At 36.2% G+C, this 23,087-nt stretch overlaps 1 protein-coding gene and 1 non-coding gene across 2 annotated transcripts; one reads left to right on the plus strand and one right to left on the minus strand.

Moving 5' to 3' along the window:
- Nucleotides 1-16,419: 16,419 nt before the first annotated feature.
- Nucleotides 16,420-17,406, plus strand: LOC139888900 (uncharacterized). The gene has a single exon (XM_071871881.1). It carries the CDS (start codon nt 16,420-16,422, stop codon nt 17,404-17,406), a length of 987 nt encoding a protein of 328 aa, XP_071727982.1.
- Nucleotides 17,407-21,197: 3,791 nt separating this feature from the next.
- On the minus strand, nt 21,198-21,304 carry LOC139895285 (small nucleolar RNA R71). Its single transcript, XR_011775743.1, has one exon. It is a non-coding gene; the product is annotated as a small nucleolar RNA R71 (small nucleolar RNA).
- Between the last annotated feature and the right edge of the window lie 1,783 nt (nt 21,305-23,087).

The following is a 23,087-nucleotide window of genomic DNA, read 5'->3' on the forward strand; positions in this document are numbered from 1 at the left end:
TACCTAGTTTTCACTACAATAAGCATCATGTGTGTCCATCTTGTTCTATGGGTAAAATTATCCCGACTTCTCATCCGTCTAAGCTAATTTCCAGTACTACAACCTCATTGGAACTTTTGCATATGAATTTGTGTGGACTCATGAAAGTCTCTAGCTTCGGTGGCCAGAAAAATGTTCTTGATATAGTTGATAACTATTCCTGACATACACGGATTTATATTTTAAGATCTAAATCTGAAACACCCTCCTTTGTCATTGAGTTCATCAAGAAAACTCAACGTTCTTTTAAAAAGAATGTTAAAAGTATCCGAATTGAAAATACGACGGAGTTTAAAAACAACCTTCTTGGTAGTTTCTTAAGAGACCAAGGAATTGAACACCAGTTCTCTTGGCTACAATACCTCAACTGAAATGAGTGGTAGAACGACGTAACCGTACATTGTGTGAGGCAGCACGCACGATGCTTGCCTACTCTAAACTACCTCCAAAAATGTGGGGTGCGGCCATTTCTACTGCATGCTATACCTAAAATCGTTCAATCATTAACAAAAGATTTGACAAAACTCCTTATGAGTTACTATATGGAAGACGCCCAAATGTTAAATATTTTCGTGTTTTTAGTTGTATATGTTATGTTCTTAACGGCTTTGACATCCTCGAAAAGTTTGATGCTCACGACGATCATGTCATATTTCTTGGTTACTCATCAAACAAAGTGGCTTATCGTGTTTATCACAAAAGCAAAAGGATGATCAAACAAAGTATTAATGTTTGATTTTACGCGTTATTGATAATGGCTTTTGAACTACTCAGTTGAAAACCCGATCCAAATCTGGCTTCCACTTCTTCTGCACGTAACTCAATTTTCCCGAAGAAGGGTATTCCTACAGTGACCATAAAGGATCTCAATCACTTATTTGATACAATTTATTCTAGTCAATAGAGTTCAACTATTATTGCCACACCAAAGACACCGCTTCAATCAATGTCTATTGAGATACCACTTATTCTCGTTGATGAAGATACAACACCGAATGAATCACCCGTTGATTCTTCAATATCTCTCCCACCTCCAGATGTTACTCTTGATCTGATTCAAGATGCTTCACATGATTACACTCCAGCTATCTCTTCTGATAATCAATCGAAATCTTTGGAAAGTGTTAATTCAGAACCTGAGGATCATGGCTCAACTTCAACAACTGTTGATGTTTCACTTGAATTTCTTGCTCGTGAACCTCTTTCACATACAAGCCGATGGATTAAAATTCATCCAACTGATTTCATTATTGGCGGTGCTAATGCTCCGCTTGAACTCGAAGGGCTACTCACAATCTATGTTTGTATGCTGCATTTCTTAGTAAGATTGGACCAACTTCGGTAGCTCATGCTTTACTTGATCCTAACTGGGTGATGGCAATGCAAGAAGAAATTGGTTAATTCGATCTTTTGCAAGTATGGTGTTTAGTTCCAAAACCTAAAGGTCAACAACCAATTGGGGTTAAGTGGATTTTCATGAATAAGAAGGATTCTGAGGGGATTATGGTTTGAAATACGACACAACTCATGGCCAAAAGATATAGACAACAAGAGGGTATTGATTATGACAAGACATTTTCTCCGATAGCAAGGATTGAAGTTATTTGTCTTTTTTCTTTATATGCTTCTTACAAAAAGTTCATGGTATTTTAAATGGACATCAAGACGTCATTTCTTAACGGTACTCTTCAAGAAGAACTTTATGTTAATCAACCCAAAGGTTTTATCGATCCAATTCATCCAAACCACGTCTATTACATGGAGAAAGCTTTGTATGGTGTGAAGTAAGCACCGCGTGCATGGTACGAGACCTTGACAAAGTATTTGCTGGACAATGACTTCTCCCATGGAACAATTGATACCACTATATTCATCCGTAAACATCACGATCACGTTCTTTTAGTTCAAGTTTACGTTGATGATATTAACTTTGGTTCCATGTCCCCGGCGTTATGCAAAGAATTTGGTGACCTTATGGCCAACAAATTTGAAATGAACATGTTAGATGAGCTCAATGTTTTCTTGGGTTTACAAGTCAAACAATTACCAAATGGCATTTTTATCAATGAAACAAAATACATTCATGATATGCTAAAATGTTTTAAAAATGACTGATTTTAAAACGATGTCAAACCCATAAGGACTCTTCTAACTGCTAAAGAAAAAGAGTAACCCTTTGATATTACTCTTTATCGAAGCATGGTTGGTTCTCTCATGTACCTAATTGTAAGTAGACCAGACATTATACCCATTGTAACTGTCTGAGCTCCGTTTCAGTCTAAACCAAAGATATCTGTAACAACCCAAACCAAACCGCGACCAAAATATAAAATAAAAAAAAATTGCTGAACAGTGAACTGGCGCGGCGCGCCATTCGGGTCTGTCCGGAAAGTCTCAAAATGCAAAAAAGATCGACCGGTTCCCGACATTTTTAGACGACACGCTTTTAACCACACATTCAAATATGTAAAACTAACACAATTCAAACGTAAAATAAGTTTTACAAAGCGGGGCCCACTTCGTCCGTTTTACGAGTTTAATACAAAATATGAGTTTCGACCGCCAAAAAGTTTAAGTACCAAACTACTCTACGAGCATGGCGTTTGGGATTAAACTACCCAAATCTCGGTCAAACTCCAAGAACTAACACTTCCAAAAAGTGTCCCCTAATCAACAAGCGGGATCTCTAATCCATGATAATGCCCTTACCCTTGTCCACAACCGAACCTATAAAAATAGTAAACAACGAGAGGGTAAGCAAAGCTTAGTGAATGCAATAATTATACGAATACATATATAATTATACCTACTTGCATACACTTACACAAACCGCAAACATGCTAACAAACACAATTAGCTTATCATCGCAATAACAAGCTATAAACCTCCAATACCACAAGCGAGCATAACAACCGCATATAAATATAACTCGAATAATATAATATGCTTACTACACAAATAACCATGGTTAACCAATAGTACAAGGGAACGGCGCTCGCGAAAACGCCATCGGTGTTCACAACATCTGTTAGGGCACTTAACACCTCGCACCACTAACCCCTATGGTGGCACCTTAACACCTCGGCACATCACCCCGAGTGGCATCTTAACACCTCGATGCATCACTCATTAATTTACGGAGTGGTGTCTTAACACCTCGACACTACACTCCTAGGTGGCATCTTAACACCTCGATGCTACACTCTTCACGTGAAACATGGTGTCTTAGCACCTCGACACTACACATTTCACGCTACAACAAATAGATACATTATATACATACGCATATAATTATTCCACTCACCTCAAAGTCTTGTGAAAAGATAGCCGAGCTTGCGAAACCTCAAAGTAACATACCTACCACATTATACATATAATCAAACGCAAACTCAAGTCGGTCAACCAAACCCTTTCACCATTCTAAGCCATTTTGACCCAAGGTGCAATTTCAACCCATTTGCACCCTTAACCCTAAATTGGGTCAACACACACCAAATCCCTAATCATTCGTAAAGATGGGTTTAAAACACACTTAGGTCACAAGGCTAACTCGTTTTCATACTTGCTAGGCCGCTTAGGTCATTAAAGACTCATTTGACCCATTTCAAAGTCAACACACCCATTTGGGTCATCCATACCCAATAACACCCATTTACATATCATTAAAGTGTTCTAGTACTTTAACTAACCAATTAAGTTCATAATCATCAATCTAACACTTGAAAACCCTAGTTAGTCATCTTTGAGTCTTCATAACCCAAATTCATCCAAAAACCCCCCATTCACCCACAAATGGGTTTTAAGTTCATCATTAACCCTAACTCTAACCCTTTCACAAATTAAACAAGGAAATCAAGATTAGAGCATACCACTATGATCAAAACGTAGCTAGAGGAAAGATGAACAACTTTAATACCCGCACTTTGATCCGAAATCGCCTCCTTCTTCCTTGATTCAAGCTTTCCCTCACTAAGAATCTCTCTCTCTAGAAACTAAATTAGAAGAAGTGAAGTAGATGAAAATGGAGCTATGAGGCTCCCCAAAACTGATCTAGGGCCTTAAGGTCGGCCCTCAAGTGAATTTACCCAATTGCCCTCAAAATATCTAATTAAAAACAAAGTAAGCTGTCAGCCCGTAATGGCGCGGCGCGCCATAAAGCCGCGCGGCGCACCAAATGCCCAGTTCAGCTTCTTTTGCCTTTTAATTAAATACAACCTAAACCCCACAACTTGAATAACTTATACACACATAAGTACAATAAAATATTCGGGTCTTACAACTCTCCCCCACTTAGATTGGATCACGTCCTCATGATCCGCACCAAATACTAGAAGTTAAGCACTCTACCTTGAACATTTCCGTCTCCAATGCGGAATTAAACTTGTAGCAATCTCTCATTCGGGTTCTCACTTCGTACACTAACGCATCATAATACAACAACCGTACTTCACACTTCCATTCGATCAAAATTCTCACCACTCACTCGGAAATATACCGTGAAAACATCATAATATATCTTTCCAAAAGCCATAGCACTCCATCATTTCACGATATCGGGTAATCAACCCAAGAGACACAATAACTACAACCGTTTGCTCTTACGCCGAGTATCCAAACTCGTACCCTACACTCCACATTCGTCCTAAAAGTAGTACAATCCACCGACAATCATTGTCGTCACGCCTATCAATCGTGGGATATTCGGGAATCATCCCGACACTTTTCGAAAATCTCTCGAATCCCTCTATCAGGAACTTCGCCATACCGTCTCACGTCGCTAACTACCTTCGCAATTAACTCCAAAGTCCAACTTGGGACTTTTTCGAAGACCATCGAAGCTTTCCTTTCCTAAATGAGCGACACCCGTTCGCTCATCACGTCTACTAGATAGGAACTTTTCCGCATTCTCCGGCGTTGGTCATACTAAATAATCCTTCCAAGGACTCGCTATAAGATATTCGAACCTCGGTCTTTCAAATCATTTGAGTGTCAACGCTCGCTAAACAACACACTATACCACCGTTGTAAATTCGGGTTTCTCACCGGTACCCAAAATCAAAGCAATCACATCATCGGGGTCAAAAGTTACACTAATAGGTATAAGGAGGCACCTGACGTTGTGTTATCCAACTCCGATTACTAACACCGAGTCTCCCAGACTCGACCCTTACGGGGTCTACTCCTGATGTCACACGTCACCTAACTACACGCGGTCACACAAATCTAACGAACCTTACGGCTCGACACCCATGACTTCCTAGCGGCACCAGCTAGTCACTATCCACCTAGGCCGCATAGCTAGTCTACTTATATTCCATCTCAACACTAAGGAGGCGCTTGGAACACCAAGGCTTACACCTTTCCAACTTGGTCCTAACCATTAACCCGGTTACCTACATACATAAGGATAGTTAACCACCAAGACTCTACTCGCACACGAACGCGATTAACGGAAATGCCTCTAGAACGGCACACCGCATACACCCTCAAAATCATAAAAGAAAAGAGTGGTCGTCAAGAGCGTACAACACTCGCCACACAATCACAAAACTGCCATTGAAATCGAATCGTCAATTAATCATTAATTCGAAGATTATTCCAATAACTAAATACACACTTGCACACATTCCGAAACGTGCAATACACACAACATCCGAAGTCTATAATGATCACTTAGAATACGCGAAGTCGTCACGTATTCTTCCAACTTCTCTAGGCAATCATCCTCTAAGAGTCAACATTAATAACCAAATTGTCACCCGCAATTTACTAAAGTCCACAATTCTGAGCACAAAGTTTGCTCAATCCCTTATATCGGGAAGAACTTAACCGATCTCGTGCCAAGATATCAATCCCCTAGCGTACCCTTACCAAGTACAATGCTAAAAACCACCAAGTCTCAACCTAATGTCAACAACCCAAAAGATGAAGGCCAAGTAAAAACGAATCCTTACGGATAACACCTTCCACCTAACACTCCTCTTAGTACGCATACACGGCTAATACGCATCTACCGCAAGTATTTGATCAGAACACGGCTATTGTATCACTAGTCACACAACATGGTCCTCATGACCGAACCACCGGCGTATACAACCAGTAGTTTTCAATACTAACAATAAGAAGGTTATTCAATACAAAACTCAAGGTGTACAAAAACGGCTATCGTGATATATCCGTAGTGCGCAAAAACGGCTATTGCAACACTACCAACAATATGTGAGTGAAACACGGCTACCGTACTATTAATACCAATGTGTGAGTAAAACCGACTATTACTCAAAACCATGTGCATAAAACGGCTATGTGCACAATTCCTACGGGCAATTAAAATCGTAAATATACAAGTAACGATTCTTCCCGAGAGCCGCTTCCCATCCATCACAACCAAGGGTGGTAACGAAGAGTTAATCCTTCCGGATATCCCTCATCACCTATCACAAGTCAAACGCGGTCAACAAAGAGATGACCCCAAATAAACACATATATCTCATTTCCTCGTAGTACACAAAATGGCTATTTTGTAACTACTACCCAAAGTATACGACAATGAGGCATCGTACCCTTTCTCAAATCCCATTACGCTTCCTCGGTAGTAATATAAATCCTAATAAAGTCGACACAATTTCTTTGATGTAACACTACCAACTTCCCAACGTAGAACCCCGTTCCTAAATCAAATCGTCAAGATTACAAAGTCAAACGATTTCGCCATTTACCGTCGTACACGACCATACTTGGCGTCGGTCCCTCTTCCTGAATTCTCGAGAGCTCAATTCGATAATAATAAATACTAACGTCTACCATCACCCGATTGCGCCACTAAAGTGATGACACAATGTCAACATAACACGTATCCTTTTAGAACGAAATTACTGCTACCCGCAAGGTAGACTTTTCCAACTATCAAATCCTTTCTACCCGTTACCACTACGAAAGCATCCGGTCAACGATACACACATGCTCTCAAGGGTTTCACCCACTTCACTACAAACGCGAACACGCGCTCACAACCTAACGCCAAAGTTCGTTCTCATGGCTTAGTGGGTTCATTTACCCTATCACTAAGAAATGCTTGGTTGCACCAAGTCTTACGCCCTCGTCCGTCAATACAAATGTCATCATAGGGTGTTTCCATTAGGAATGTCACCCGCATCAATACTACGTATTACCACTATTCATTCGTTCCCAGGGCGCGTTTCCACGAGTCAACGACTCAGGCGCTACCCTGGTGCACTATCATCAAAACCATCAACAAACTGAATCTTCACCGAGTTCACTTGTGTCTAAATAGATCTCGAAGCAAAGTTTAAGTCCCCAATACATACACGAATCCATCGGCACAAATAAACAATAATAAGGCATATTTGTACCAAAGACGAAAATACCTGAAACATCATCGTTGGACCCTTGCGCTCCACTGATCATCAGATAGTCACGCTCTAACCTCCTAACCCGATCTACAAACGATTCGGAACACTCCGACTTACGGTGTCCCTTCTTTTGGCAAATAAAGCACTTGATCGTGCTTAAAGGTACACTCGTACAATCCCGTGCAAAATGACCTCGTCCTCCACACCAAAAGCACGTAGGCCCATAACCTGTCTTACTCCTCTTCTTCACCTTTTCAACACCTCCGGGCGTACTTCTCGTCCTTTTACTAGGAGCACCTCTTGATTCAAACTTTCTCTTACCTAAAGAGTGATCAGCAAATTTTAGAGCATGAGATTCAATCCCCATAGTTGCTCCTTCGTCACCGTCACCTGGAGGGTTAGGAACCCTCTTTTCTAACTCCTCTTCCTTCACGGCCTTAGGCACTTGGTCTCGGACCATCTCGGTCACTATTCCCTCGAACGACTCTTGGAGAACTTGCTTAACCTTGTTGGCGAAAATCAAGATATAGCGTTCGAACTCTGCCTCAATCCTTAATGTTAACTCATCCTTCCCCTCATGAATAGGCGCGTCCGTTCCGGTTCCATCTTCCGTCTTCATTCTAAAGAATGAATATAGATTAAACAACGAAACGAAAAGGAACGACATACATATACCACACCGCCCCATCTTGGTTGATACTCGTCGTACATTGCTTGTTTGACACGTCTTGAACCCGTAACAATGGTAGCTAATCATTGTTACGCGAGCACGTCGCATTAACTTGCTAGTACAACGTCTATCTCGCTTGATGATTGCTAAAACAACATAAAACGATTAGTGCAAGGTTAGTTCACATAGACCTAAGCACTAACCAAATCCTCGGTCCGACCCGTCTCCTACAAGTCCCGCAAAAAGCGCATACACATTAAAGTCTAAGTCTAGGCACTTATCTCAAGTCGCCTAAATCCCTTAGACCATGCTCTGATACCACTTGTAACAACCCAAACCAAACCGTGACCAAAATACAAAATAAAAAAAAAATTGCTGCACAGTGAACTGGCGCGGCGCGCCAGGATGGCCGCGCGGCGCGCCATTCGGGTCTGTCCGAAACTCTCAAAATGCGAAAAAGATCGACCAGTTCCCGACATTTTAGACGACACGCTTTTAACCACACATTCAAATATGTAAAACTAACACAATTCAAACGTAAAATAAGTTTTACAAAGCGGGGCCCACTTCGGCCATTTTACGAGTTTAATACAAAATATGAGTTTCGACCGCCAAAAAGTTTAAGTACCAAACTACACTACGAGCATGGCGTTTGGGATTAAACTACCCAAATCTCGGTCAAACTCCAAGAACTAACACTTCCAAAAAGCGTCCCCTAATCAACAAGCGGGATCTCTAATCCATGATAATGCCCTTACCCTTGTCCACAACCGAACCTATAAAAATAGTAAACAACGAGAGGGTAAGCAAAGCTTAGTGAATGCAATAATTATATGAATACATATATAATTATACCTACTTGCATACACTTACACAAACCGCAAACATGCTAACAAACACAATTAGCTTATCGTCGCAATAACAAGCTATAAACCTCCAATACCACAAGCTAGCATAACAACTGCATATAAATATAACTTGAATAATATAATATGCTTACCACACAAATAACCATGGTTAACCAATAGTACAAGGGAACGGCGCTCGCGAAAACGCCATCGGTGTTCACAACATCCGTTAGGGCACTTAACACCTCGCACCACTAACCCCTAGGGTGGCACCTTAACACCTCGGCACATCACCCCGAGTGGCATCTTAACACCTCGATGCATCACTCATTAATTTACGGAGTGGTGTCTTAACACCTCGACACTACACTCCTAGGTGGCATCTTAACACCTCGATGCTACACCCGAGTGGCATCTTAACACCTCGATGCTACACTCTTCACGTGAAACATGGTGTCTTAGCACCTCGACACTACACATTTCATGCTACAACAAATAGATACATTATATACATACACATATAATTATTCCACTCACCTCAAAGTCTTGTGAAAAGATACCCGAGATTGCAAAACCTCAAAGTAACGTACCTATCACATTATACATATAATCAAATGCAAACTCAAGTCAGTCAACCAAACCCTTTCACCATTCTAAGCCATTTTGACCCAAGGTGCAATTTCAACCCATTTGCACCCTTAACCCTAAATTGGGTCAACACACACCAAAACCCTAATCATTCGTCAAGATGGGTTTAAAACACACTTAGGTCACAAGGCTAACTCGTTTTCATACTTGCTAGGCCGCTTAGGTCATTAAAGACTCATTTGACCCATTTCAAAGTCAACACGCCCATTTAGGTCATCTATACCCAATAACACCCATTTACATATCATTAAAGTGTTCTAGTACTTTAACTAACCAATTAAGTTCATAATCATCAATCTAACACTTGAAAACCCTAGTTAGTCATCTTTGAGTCTTCATGACCCAAATTCATCCAAAAACACCCCATTCACCCACAAATGGGTTTTAAGTTCATCATTAATCCTAACTCTAACCCTTTCACAAATTAAACAAGGAAATCAAGATTAGAGCATACCATTATGATCAAAACGTAGCTAGAGGAAAGATGAACAACTTTAATACCCGCACTTTGATCCGAAATCGCCTCCTTCTTCCTTGATTCAAGCTTTCCCTCACTAAGAATCTCTCTCTCTCTCTAGAAACTAAATTGGAAGAAGTGAAGTAGATGAAAATGGAGTTATGAGGCTCCCCAAAACTGATCTAGGGCCTTAAGGTCGGCCCTCAAGTGAATTTACCCAATTGCCCTAAAAATATCTAATTAAAAATAAAGTGAGCTGTCAGCCCGTAATGGCGCGGCGCGCCATAAGGCCGCGCGGCGCGCCAAATGCCCAGTTCAGCTTCTTTTGCCTTTTAATTAAATACAACATAAACCCCACAACTTGAATAACTTATACACACATAAGTACAATAAAATATTCGGGTCTTACAATATCTCACTCCAAAGCGGTGGTTAGAATTTTTCAGTACCTTAAAGGTACACCTGACATTGGGATTTGGTGTCCTCACGGATCTGATTCACTCTTCCTGCTTATACGGATGTGGATCAAGGTGGTTGTCATGTACGTAGGAAAAGAACATATGGATAACTTCAGATGTTGGGTATAGATTGGTTGGATGGTCATCTATGAAACAAAACTATGTTTCTTTTTCCACAACTGAGTCTAAGTATATTGCTGCTGCTCAATGTTGCTCACAAGTTTTGTAGATGCAAACGCAACTCTTAGATTATGGCTTTAAGGTGTTTAATACCCAAATCTATTATGATTCACAGAGTGCTATAGCCATTACTAACAACCCGATCTAACATTCAAAAACCAAACACATAGACATTCGTTATCGTTTTATCAAGGGCCTGGTAGATAAGGAAGAAGTAGAGATATACTTTGTGTCACGACCCTACTTTTTCCGTTATCTTTTTCCATTTGTATTTAACGTCTATCATTTGATATTCATGCCACGTCATTTCTATGACTTCTATTATTATTTTAATAATAATATATTCTTTATTATGTGTTATATGAATATATGTATTCGTATTTAAAATTTTACGTTTCTACGTATTTTGGATTTCTATCCGGTGAATCATTTCGGTTTTCAAACCAATAATCAAACTTTTGTGATTTTCGAATCCAAATTATTTTATTTATGATATTTTTATATCATATGAGTATATATAGTATTTCTATATTTATTTTTCGCGTGTGCGTGTTTCCTCCAAATATTTAATCGCGTAACGGCGTTTCGCGAATCCGGCTTCGTTCGGATTTTCGGGCCATAGGCTATTATACATTATATCATTTTGGCCAATGGGGCCCACCCCATGAAAAATTAGGCTGAACATGGCCATATCCCCCTCCCATTTTCTTTTTGCATTTTATTTTTCTCATTTTACACTTCCATTTCCTAAAAACCTAATTCTCTCAAACATTTATCCCCTCTCTCTTTTTTATTTTTTTGGCCGACCACACTAACCATCATGATCATCATCATTTGTTCTTCATCTAAAGCTTGGATCATAGGGCTTTTAGTACAGACAGATTCCTCTCGTCATTCTCTACGCAACCATATCAATTGTTTCTTGATTAGGGTATAATCACAAACCCTAGCTTTTTCAATTTTATCTATTTTTACTAATTTTTATCTTATATTGATGCTATATAACTTGTATGTCGTAGAAATGCTCGATTTCGTATGTTTTCGGTTTGATCAAAAGTGTACAGCAGCTTTATTGTTAAAATCAGTGTACATAACTCATGTTTATGATTAATTAGAGAGTATAAATGAGTTCCTCTCATCTATTACTTAATTTTAGGCTTTAAATTCATGTCGTTTCGAGTTACGGATCAAAAATTATGCATGATTTAAGGTTTTGATGAAATTGAAATGTGTTAACTTGTGAGACCAGGTTTGGTCTGACTTTAGGGCCATACTTGGAGTCTTTATGGTGTGCCATTGGGTTAGGATTGATGATGGGATGAACATTCATGTTCGGTTTATCGAAATCCGAGCCACGGATCACCCGGAATGGCTAAAACAAGTTTCTAAAACGAATTAAAGCAATGTTTGGTTCATGGCTGTATATCACGACCTATGAACTGATATTAGGGTGTTCTTGAGTGTTCTAAGGTGTCGAGATGGTTTGTTAGATGAGGATATATATATATATATATATATATATATATATATATATATATATATATATATATATATATATATATATATATATAAGATTCATTAAAAACCGACACCTGGGGCTCAAGTTATGAACAGACGAACTTTTTAATGAAACTTATGGTTATAAAATTTAACTTAGGTTATGAATAATAATTTTTATTATTGGTAAATTACTTAGGTTATAAAAGTAATTATTAAAAATTAATACTTATGAAATATATTTATTATATCATTTAATATTTATATTATGATTTAATTATTCTTAAAATTAAACTTATGATTTAATAATACAACGAATATTAATGGAAGACTTATGTTAAGTATAAAATTTATGATATGAGATTTATTATATCAAGACTTATAATAAATATTAATTAATTATTTATTTATTTATTAGAAGACTTAATTATTATATATTTATAATACAATTTAATTATTAAATACTTATGGTTTAATAATTACATTAAAATACTTATGATAACATTTCATAATTAATTCAACATACTTATATTATGATTAATAATTTGTTATTAATTAATAATACTTATGATATGATTAATATTTAATTAGTTAATTAAATACTTATGTTATATCTAGTATCATTTAAGCTTATATTAACTTTATAATTCAATTTAATTTAATTAAACTTATAATATGATATGTTTATACAAATATTATCTTAAATAATATATAACTTATACTAATAACATGATTTACACTTTAAATTTCAAGGTTGACTAAGTTTGACCACTTTGACTTTTAGTTGACTTTTGTTGACTTTTCTAAATAAGGAAACTTTCCAAAAATAGAAACTTTGAAAAATAGAAACTTTTCAAAAAAAGAAACTTTCCAAAGAGAAACTTTTTAGGTCGGAGTTGTGATCATTCTTGATCACTTTACCTTTGATGTTCGCTTATCTGTTTCATTTGCTTAGTTTGCTTTAAGGTGAGTTATAGTCCCGTTTTTCATACTATTTAAAAGTATTTTTGGGATGAGATTACATGCAACTTTTGTTTTACGTTTAGACACAAGTGGAAATTAATTTAAATTATTCATTATGAGTTAAACGAAAATATTTCCTAATCTGGTAACTTTAATCACTGGTTTCTACTGGTGAACGTGAATCCTATGGATACATCAATCGGGCTTGAAAACCCCATTTCGAGCTAGTCGCGCTAGCAATTTATAATCGGAATGTATTACTACTTCATAATTTTTGAAGATACACTTGTTCTGTGTATGTTGTTGTTTGGTGAGGGTAAGGAAATGGTCAAGTGGTTACCAGGTGGCTCATTGATTAATGGAATAATATTTTTATGTTTTCTAACACTTGAAATCTTATGGTCTAAAGCTTATACGTTATTTAAACCTTTAATTCACTCAACATTTTTGTTGACAGTTTACTCGCATGTTTTTCTCAGGTACTTGATTATTTGGCTTCCGCTGTGCTTGGAGAGTCTGCATACATGTTGACAGATTTTATTAAATATTCAAACTTGCATTCTGTTTTGATACATTAAATTGTGGGTGTTTGTTGGCTTTATTTTGATCAACTTTAGGATTATTTACTTATGTTGGTTTTTCTAAACTTAAATGTTATGGTAGGTTTCCTTTATAGGAAACCATTTTTCATTAAAGAATGCAACGTTATTTATTAAATTCATTTAGAGTTATGATCAAGCTGTGGGACCAAGTGACGAAGCCATTAAGGGTACTTGACGAGCCATCACACTTTGTGCCTACAAAAGTACAATTAGCTGACATGTTTACTAAACATGGCGGAGTATAGTTCTTAATGTTTTTTGTATACTTAGTGTCTGATCTTAGGATATTGTGTTTAGGGGGAGTGTGTGCTTTCAAAGGGAGCTTATGTATAACCAATGCTTTAACTAGTATTTTTCTAGGGAGAGCTTTAAGTGTATGTTTTATCCCTTACTTGGTTCTTCATTAGTTATGCTGGGGGGAGATAATTGATTGATATCTTATCTTACATCAAGGGGAGCATATACGGTCTTACAATTTTCTTTGAACAGATCAAATTTCTGATTTACTTAATTGTATATATCACATTTTGAGGGGGGGAAAAGGAGAAAAGAAAGGAAACAAAAATTGATTTTTGAAAGTTAAAACAAAAATATTGTGATTATAAGTTGTCTAATTTCACTTTGGCTTATATACATCTCAGTATGCAACCCGGTTTACATTTGGTATCAAAAAAATTTTTGTACATTATCTTTGAAAAATATTAAGTACAAATTTCATTTGGTGGATTTTAAATTTTTGAAAACCCTGAAAAGTTGACAATATAAAATTCCAAAAAGATTTGTTTAATTTTGAATATTTGAACAAGTGTCCGAATCTGACAGCAATAATTGCAATTTGGACAATCACATAAGATTCAAATTCTCGCAATCTAATTCTTAATTGAAAAGGAAAAACTTGATCTGATTTCAATTCAGATGTCCCAAATTGTGTTGAAAATCATTAAATGGAATTTGTTTAAAATGTCATCCAGACAGTTAAGGCCCAAAAGATCATATTCGTACGACCCAATCCATATCAGATTCGGACTATATATTGAGGTCAAAATGTCAAATTTTGTTTACTTTTTCAAATCCTCTCATTTTAGACAACCGAATCTAAACATTTGTGAGAATCTGCATCGAAGTTCACTCACAATCTTGGTAAATCTATTTTAAATTCAATTTGTTCTTAATTGTTAGCAGATATAGACCATTTTTACTTGTATAAATCAATGAAAATTATTTTTATCATGATCAAAATAACAAATTATCATATTATAGTTGTACGAATATGATTCACTTGAACAGATTCATTCATAGATGTTGTTTGATTGTGATAAGTGATGAATGATAAGTAGATCTGACACATAGACGACTAAGATAATTTGCATTAATTTGATTTTACTCTTGAATATTTCAAGATTGATTATAAGTGTGAAACTGTGCGAATCTTTGGATTTTGAATAAAATGCACACACTCTATCAGTGCGAATGGATTTCAAAATACGCTTATGTAAGAATATGATCATATTTGCTTAACATGATCAATTTATTAAAGTATTTAAAAGAGAATTGTTATGTGCGAATCTGCTGCTGCTTAGTCATGTGTGTGAATTACATCTAAACTGATTGTGTGCGAATGTCTGCTGCTTAGTCATTATGCACTTCTGTTCTTATGAGGAATATTTATAAGATGTTGCTTATCTTTATTTCTCTACTGCATGTTCGTATATATTTCCTATTTGCAGATGTCAGCTTCAAGTAACTCTTCTGTTCCTGCTCCTGTTTCTCCCTCTACCGCTCGAGGTCGTGCTCGTCAGCCTCGTATGGATGATCCGGTTAATTACTATATGTCCGCTATTATCCACACGACCCGGGCTTATACGTCAGAAACCCGTATTGATGCTTTGAGTGACTGCATGCATGTTCTGCCACATATGGAAGTGTTTGATGATGTTAGGTGTGATATGGCTAGGTTCGATAGCTTCGAGAGCGGTGTTGAGTTCGAGACCCGTAAGCGTGATCTCGAGATTGACGCGAAGTTTAAGGCGTTGGAGGATGAGATGCGTGGCATCGAGGCTGAGTTGGAGGTGGTGAAGGATAAGTTGAAGAAGTATGAGACTCTCGAGGAGCCTCATGCTGGACCAACTTATCATACCCGCTCCATGAAGATGTGATATGATATGACTCATGGATGATTTATTTATTTCATAGACCTATTTCCTATTTACATACATTTTTGGTGATGTACGGCGTTATGCCGAGGATTTTTATCGTGATATATTTTTCATTATGTTATGGATAGTTATTTCAATTATATCATTTGTTTATTTATCATTATCATGATTATATTCTGGTGTTGTGGCTTTTGGCATGTTGTATGTGTAATATAGTTCATGTATGTTAGATGCTATGTATGGTGTATGATTTTTGTCATAAGTATGTATGCGTGTTGTGGTTATTTCTATAACTATGATGACTATCATGATATTACTCATTAGTGTTCATTGACTATTATGATAATGGTTAATCTTTCTGTGTCTGATCTATTCCTTTATAACACTAGTATTATTCGTAGTACTAACGTTTGTGTTATTATGTTTTGAAGATCATGCCGCCAAGTGATTCAGCTGAAGCTCTTATGTAACGATTGATTGCTGAAGGTATAGCTGCTGCTATGGCGGCCAATGCTAATGTGAACGGAAATGGTAACAACCAAGCTGGGTGTTCCCATAAAACTTTCATGGCTAAACCGATTGCAGGAATTCAGTGGTACTGAGGGACCAATCGGTCTCACTCGCTGGTTCGAAAAGTTGGAATCTATCTTTCATGTTAGCAGGGCCCGTGATGAGGACAAAGTTAATTTTGCCAGTTGCACTCTAAAGGACAGTGCCCTAACCTGGTGGAACAATCTTGTTAACAGTTCTGGAAATAATGTTGCTTATAATCTTACCTGGGATGCATTCAAGGAAAGAATGATCACCTGCTACTGTCCTAGGGGTGAGCTCAAGAAGTTAGAAATTGAGTTAAAGAATTTAAAAATGAAAGGCATCGACATTGATGCCTATGATCAAAGATTCTTTAAGTTAACTCTACTGTGTCCGAATACTTATCCTACTAAAGACCTCAAAATTGAGGCGTATATTGATGGGTTGTCTGATCAGATTGAGACCGGGGTTGAAGCTAGTGAGCCCCAAACTATTAAAGTTGCCATAGCTATGGCACATAAGTTGAATGATAAGGTGTTGAGAAGGGGAAAGAAAACTGCATCGGATGCTAGTGATGAGGTGGTTAAGAAAGCTGATGATGGTAAGAGGAAGTGGGATAAAAACCGCAACCAAAACCAGAATCAGCAGAAGAGACAGAATACTTCCAGTTCCAACAATCATAGTCAACGTATTTGTCCGAGATGTTACAAGGCTCATGATGGTTATTGTTCGGTTACGTGTAATCGGTGTTCAAAGCAAGGACACATCGCTAAAGATTGTAAGGTAATTATGCCAAATGTTACACCTCCTGTTACGGGTGGTGGTAATGGTAATGGTAATGGTAAGTGTAAAAATGGTGGTACTCAGAAGGTTTGTTATGAGTGTGGTAAGCCTGGACACTTTCGTGATACATGTCCTGATAAGAAGAAAACAACTGAGAACGCGCGTGGAAGAGCGTTCAATATTAATTCTAGGGATGCATAAGAAGACCCGAAACTTGTTACTGGTACGTTTTCGGTCAATCATTTATCATTTTATGTACTTTTTGATTCTGGGGCTGATTTAAGTTTTGTGTCCAATAAATTTAGTCCTAAAATCAAAACTCCGTTAACTCCTTTAGACAAAATTTATGCTGTAGAGGTAGCTGATAAGGCTAAAAAGGAAGATATATTTCATAGCATTATCCCCCAAGAAAGACAAGATTTTAGTTGCAATTGTTCCATTTTCAAGTGATATTCGTTTATATTAAATAAGTGCGAAGACAAAAGGCAGATTCGACAAATTGAAGACAAAAAGGTCCAAAAAGCTCAAAAGTACAAGATACAATTAAAAAGGTTCAAATTATTGATGAAGAACGTCTAAAAATGACAAGAGTACAAGTTACAAAACGCAAAGTACACGATATAAAATAGTACGCAAGGACGTTCGAAAATCCGGAACCGGGACATGAGTCAACTCTCAACGCTCGACGCAACGGTGTAAAAATTACGAGTCAACTATGCACAAGAATAAAATATAATATTTAAATAATTCATAATAAGAATAATATTAAATAATAAAAAGTTGTTAATTTAGCATAGTTCAGGGGTCGTAAATAAAAATTCAATTTCATATTTTGCCTATAAAAGGCGATGATTATCGATCAATTTAAAAGCATCCCTTTTTCTATCCTAAAAATCTATTATCAATATCAATATCTAAAAATCTCTATCATAATGTTAATGTAATAAGATATAACAATAATCTTAATTTTAATTTTAAATTATGATAATAATAAGATTTATGATAGAGATCGTTTGAGTGTGTAAGTCGAAATTCTGTCCGTGTAATGCTACGCTATTTTTAATCATTGTAAGTTATGTTCAACCTTTTTATATTAATGTCTCGTAGCTAAGTTATTATTATGCTTATTTAAAACGAAGTAATCATGATGTTGGGCTAATTACTAAAATTGGGTAATTGGGCTTTGTACCATAATTAAGGTTTGGGCAAAAGATCGACACTTGTGAAAATTGGACTATTGACTATTAATAGATGGGGGGTATTGTCTAATTGAGTGACAACTCATTGGAGTCTGTCGAACCTATCTTCAAATTAATTATCCTAATAATTAATAATGATTATGGTTGTCCTATTTAGTGACGTTCATATGGAATCTATTATAATCATTTAATTAATTATTCGGGTTGGGTAATTGATTATTCAAACTGATCAAGTGGGTAAATTAATATTCATATCTAATCAAAACAGGGGTAGATTACATACAGTGATAACTGGTGTAATTGTTGACAGAAGTGATAACTGCGTCACAGTTTAAATCCTTAATTAGTTGGAATATTTGACTTCGGGTATAAGGGTAATTTGACGAGGACACTCGCACTTTATATTTATGACCGATGGACTATTATGGATAAAAACCAGATAGGTATCAAATAAACCATGACAAAGGACAATTAACCCGAGTAACAATTAATTAAAATCAAAACGTCAAACATCATGATTACGGAAGTTTAAATAAGCATAATCCTTTTATTTCATATTCTATCTCAATTTTATTTATTGTTATTTTATTTATCGTCATTTATTTATTTTACGCACTTTAATTATTGTCATTTATCTTTACGCTTAAAAATATAAAATCGACAAACCGGTCATTAAACGGTAAAAACCCCCCTTTTATAATAATATTACTACTTATATATATATATATATTTATATAAATATAGTTTTATAAAAATATAGTACGTAATCACTAGCTCCCTGTGGAACGAACCGGACTTACTAAAAACTACACTACTCTACGATTAGGTACACTGCCTATAGTGTTGTAGCAAGGTTTAGGTATATCCCATCCGTAAATTAATAAAACTTGTGTCATATTTTGTAGTATTTCCTAGTAAAAATAATACTATTTCGTACCCTCACGCTACATCATCAAGTTTTTGGCGCCGCTGCCGGGGATCGCTAAAACGCTATATTTTTAATTATAATAATATTGAAATAAAATATAATAATATAATAATATTGAAATAAAATATAATAATATAATAATATTGAAATAGAATATAATAATATAATAATATTTTAGAATCAAAATTTGATACGTAAAGTTTTAAAAAGTCGTATTTATTAAATACTTCAGGGTATATTATGTAACTTGTAATTAATAATTTCTATCATATCGCTTTCACGTGAATAGTAAATTAATTAATTTCTTTTTATTTACTATTCATGAATAGTAAATGAATTAAAAAAAAAAAAGTTTTGAAAAAAATAATAATTATAAAAAAATTATTAATTTGTAAAAAAAATCGTTTTTAAAAAAAAAAGAAAAAAAAAAAAACGTGAAAAAAAAACGTAAAAAAAAAAAACGTAAAAAAAAACGTAAAAAAAAAACGTAAAAAAAAAAAAAAAAACGTAAAAAAAAAAAAAAAAATTAAAAAAAAAAATATATATATTTTTTTAAGATTTTGTCTATAAAAAAAAATGTTTTTTTTAGTTTTATTACCTTTAGATTTTTAGAATATAGTCGCAACTTTTAGTATTAAGTTTAGTTTTGCCATAGTTATTTTTATTTCTAGAATTTTTAGGCTTTGCCGTAAAATCCCTTAAGTGCTTATTCCTTAGACTAAGATTTAGGTGCTTTAGAATTTTGCGACGCCGTTTTTCGCGCTACTTTCTTATTTTTATTTTTCGACGCCTATTTTTCGACCTTTTATTTTTCGACCTTTTTCGACGCGCAATCTTTTTCTTTCTTATTTCTCGCTATTCTAGTTTTAGGATAAGATTTTTATTCTACTTCTTATCTAAATTTCTTAAAATTACGAAAATTTATTTTAAGTGGTTAAATTGATAGACATCAAAATTTTCTGGTTCGTAGTAATAGTTGGATTTGTACGTGGACCGGGTTATTGGAGCCAAACAGTACTCAATTATATTGAGACCAAACGAATCCTGCCCCTCTGCTGCATCTTTTGGCTATTCGAAACGTGGGCAAAATCAGAAAAGTCTATTGATTGGATAACTTATTATAATTTTTCTTTCCTTTTAAAAACTAATAGGATATTCAGTGAATGCACCGAGCAAGACGTTCACCACCTTTTGTACGTTCACCACCTGTAACTAGATCAAGACATTTAGCAAATATAACCGCCGTTGATTTTTCTTTAGAATCGTCATCCAGTCGACCAAGTACTTCAGTTCAAATTTCCGATAATCCATTTTTTGAACCCAACCTCACAATTGAGAATCCAGAGAATATTCAGGAACGGTTAGTAGATCCTGAACCACTAAACTTTCCTCCGGAGCCACCAATCATTCAAACAGAGATTGTTGAGGAACGAACCATTAAATCAGAATCATCTAGTGATACCGATTCAACGAATTCAATTATGGAAGTAACGGAACCTCTAAGTATGGAAGATCGAATGAGAGCTAAACGCACGGGCCAAGGTCACGCCATTATTAAGCCAGAAGTTAATGCTCCAGATTATGAAATCAAAGGACAAATTCTACATATGGTAACTAATCAGTGCCAATATAGTGGTACGCCAAAAGAAGATCCCAACGAACATCTTCGTACCTTTAATAGGATCTGTACACTATTCAAAATCCGAGAAGTGGAGGATGAACAGATATATCTCATGTTGTTTCCCTGGACTTTAAAGGGAGAAGCCAAAGATTGGTTAGAATCGTTACCTGAATGGGCGATTGACACATGGGATGTCTTAGTTGAAAATTTTCTTCAAAGATTCTTTCCGGCATCTAAAGCCGTGAGACTTCAAGGAGAAATTGTTACGTTCACACAAAAGCCAAATGAAACATTATATGAGGCGTGGACAAGATTCGGAAGGATGTTGAGAGGATGTCCTCAACACGGTTTAGACACTTATCACATAGTACAAATATTCTACCAAGGTGTCAACGTTGCTACACGAAAAGACATCGACATAACAGCTGGTGGTTCCATTATGAAGAAAACCGCAACTGAAGCTTACAAAATTATTGATAACACAGCCTCCCACTCTCATGAGTGGCACCAAGAGAAAGATATATATCGTTCATCTAAAGCGGCTAGAGCCGATTCTAGCCATAACTTTGATTCCGTTTCCGCAAAAATAGATGCTTTCGAGAGACGAATGGAAAAGATGAATAAAGATATTCACGCAATACGAATTAGTTGTGAGCAATGCGGTGGACCACACTTAATGAAAGACTGTTACATTGAACAAACGATGGAACAACGTGAGAATGTTGTCTACATGAACCAAAGGCTGGAAAATAGTTATCAGAATAATTATCAACCGCCAAGGCCAAACTTCAATCGAAATCAAAACATTCTTTACAATCCAAAAGGACCCGACAATAACTCGTATAACTAACAAGATCCGAATAACCAACCAACTCAAAACAACACTTTCAATCAATAAAGACCTAACTTGTATAAACCACCACAACAAACCGAAGAGAAAAAGCCAAATCTAGAAGAAATGATGGCAAAGCTAGTTGAATCTCAAGCACAATTTATTACATCTCAAACCCAAACAAATGAGAGGTTTGATCAGTCATTTAGAACTCAACAAGCTTCTATTTTGAATCTAGAAAAACAAGTAGGTACTCTTGTTAGATTGATGAGTGAAAGGAAACAAGGAAAGCTACCGAGTAATACTGAAGTAAATCCTCGGAATGAAAATGTTAATATGGTTTCAACAAATTCTGAAAAACCAGCATCAGAAGATGGGAAGGTTTTAGATGAGAGTAACAATGAAGAAGTTACACCACCACCACCCGAGTATGTAAAGCCAGTGGTGGCACCATACAAACCACCCATCCCGTTTCCAAGAAAAGGAGTTGAGTATGAGCCAGTGTTAGGAAATAAAGATTGTGATACCTCTGGAAAGAAGAAGAAGAAGAAAAAGAATAAGAAAGTACAAGAAACAAAAGCCGTAGAAGTAAACCCGGTGAAGACAGTTCCACCAAAACCTCCTCCTAGGATAGGTGATCCGGGTGAATTTATTGTTCCTTGTCTACTTAGTGATTGTGTCATGTATGATGCACTAGCAGATTTAGGTGCAAGGGTAAGTGTTATGCCTCTTTCATTATATAAGAGATTAGGAGTAGGTGAGTTAACTCCAACGGATATGAGTGTTCGACTCCTTGATCAAACCATTAAGCACCCAGTTGGAATTGCTGACAACCTACCCGTTCAAGTAGGTAATTTAACCTTTCTAGTCGAATTCATTGTCATTGACATAGAAGAGGACTCAAACGTTCCTCTAATTTTAGGTTGACCATTCTTAGCGTCCACCAAGGCGTTATTTGATGTAGGAAATGGTAGAATGACACTTAGTAGTGGTGACAAATCGATCACCTTTATGATTCGAAAGACTAAATCTCCACCAACCAAAACCGTTGAACCAGCAAAAACGATTGGTAAGAACCATGTTGTTTTACCAACTCCAACGGTAATACTTAGCAATAATGAAACGCCTAAGTGTGGGGAAAATGAAGTAACACCTAATGATGACATGATAACAAAGAACCCCGTTGTTGATACGAAATTAAATGATCCCGTTATTAATAGTTCAATGAAGAAACTTATTAAACGGATTCGCGATGCTAAAACCAAGGGGAACTTTAAGTTATGTAACCGGTTAGTATCCAAT

This window comes from Rutidosis leptorrhynchoides, chromosome 2 (genome assembly GCF_046630445.1).
Source record: "Rutidosis leptorrhynchoides isolate AG116_Rl617_1_P2 chromosome 2, CSIRO_AGI_Rlap_v1, whole genome shotgun sequence".
NCBI lineage: Eukaryota > Viridiplantae > Streptophyta > Magnoliopsida > Asterales > Asteraceae > Rutidosis > Rutidosis leptorrhynchoides.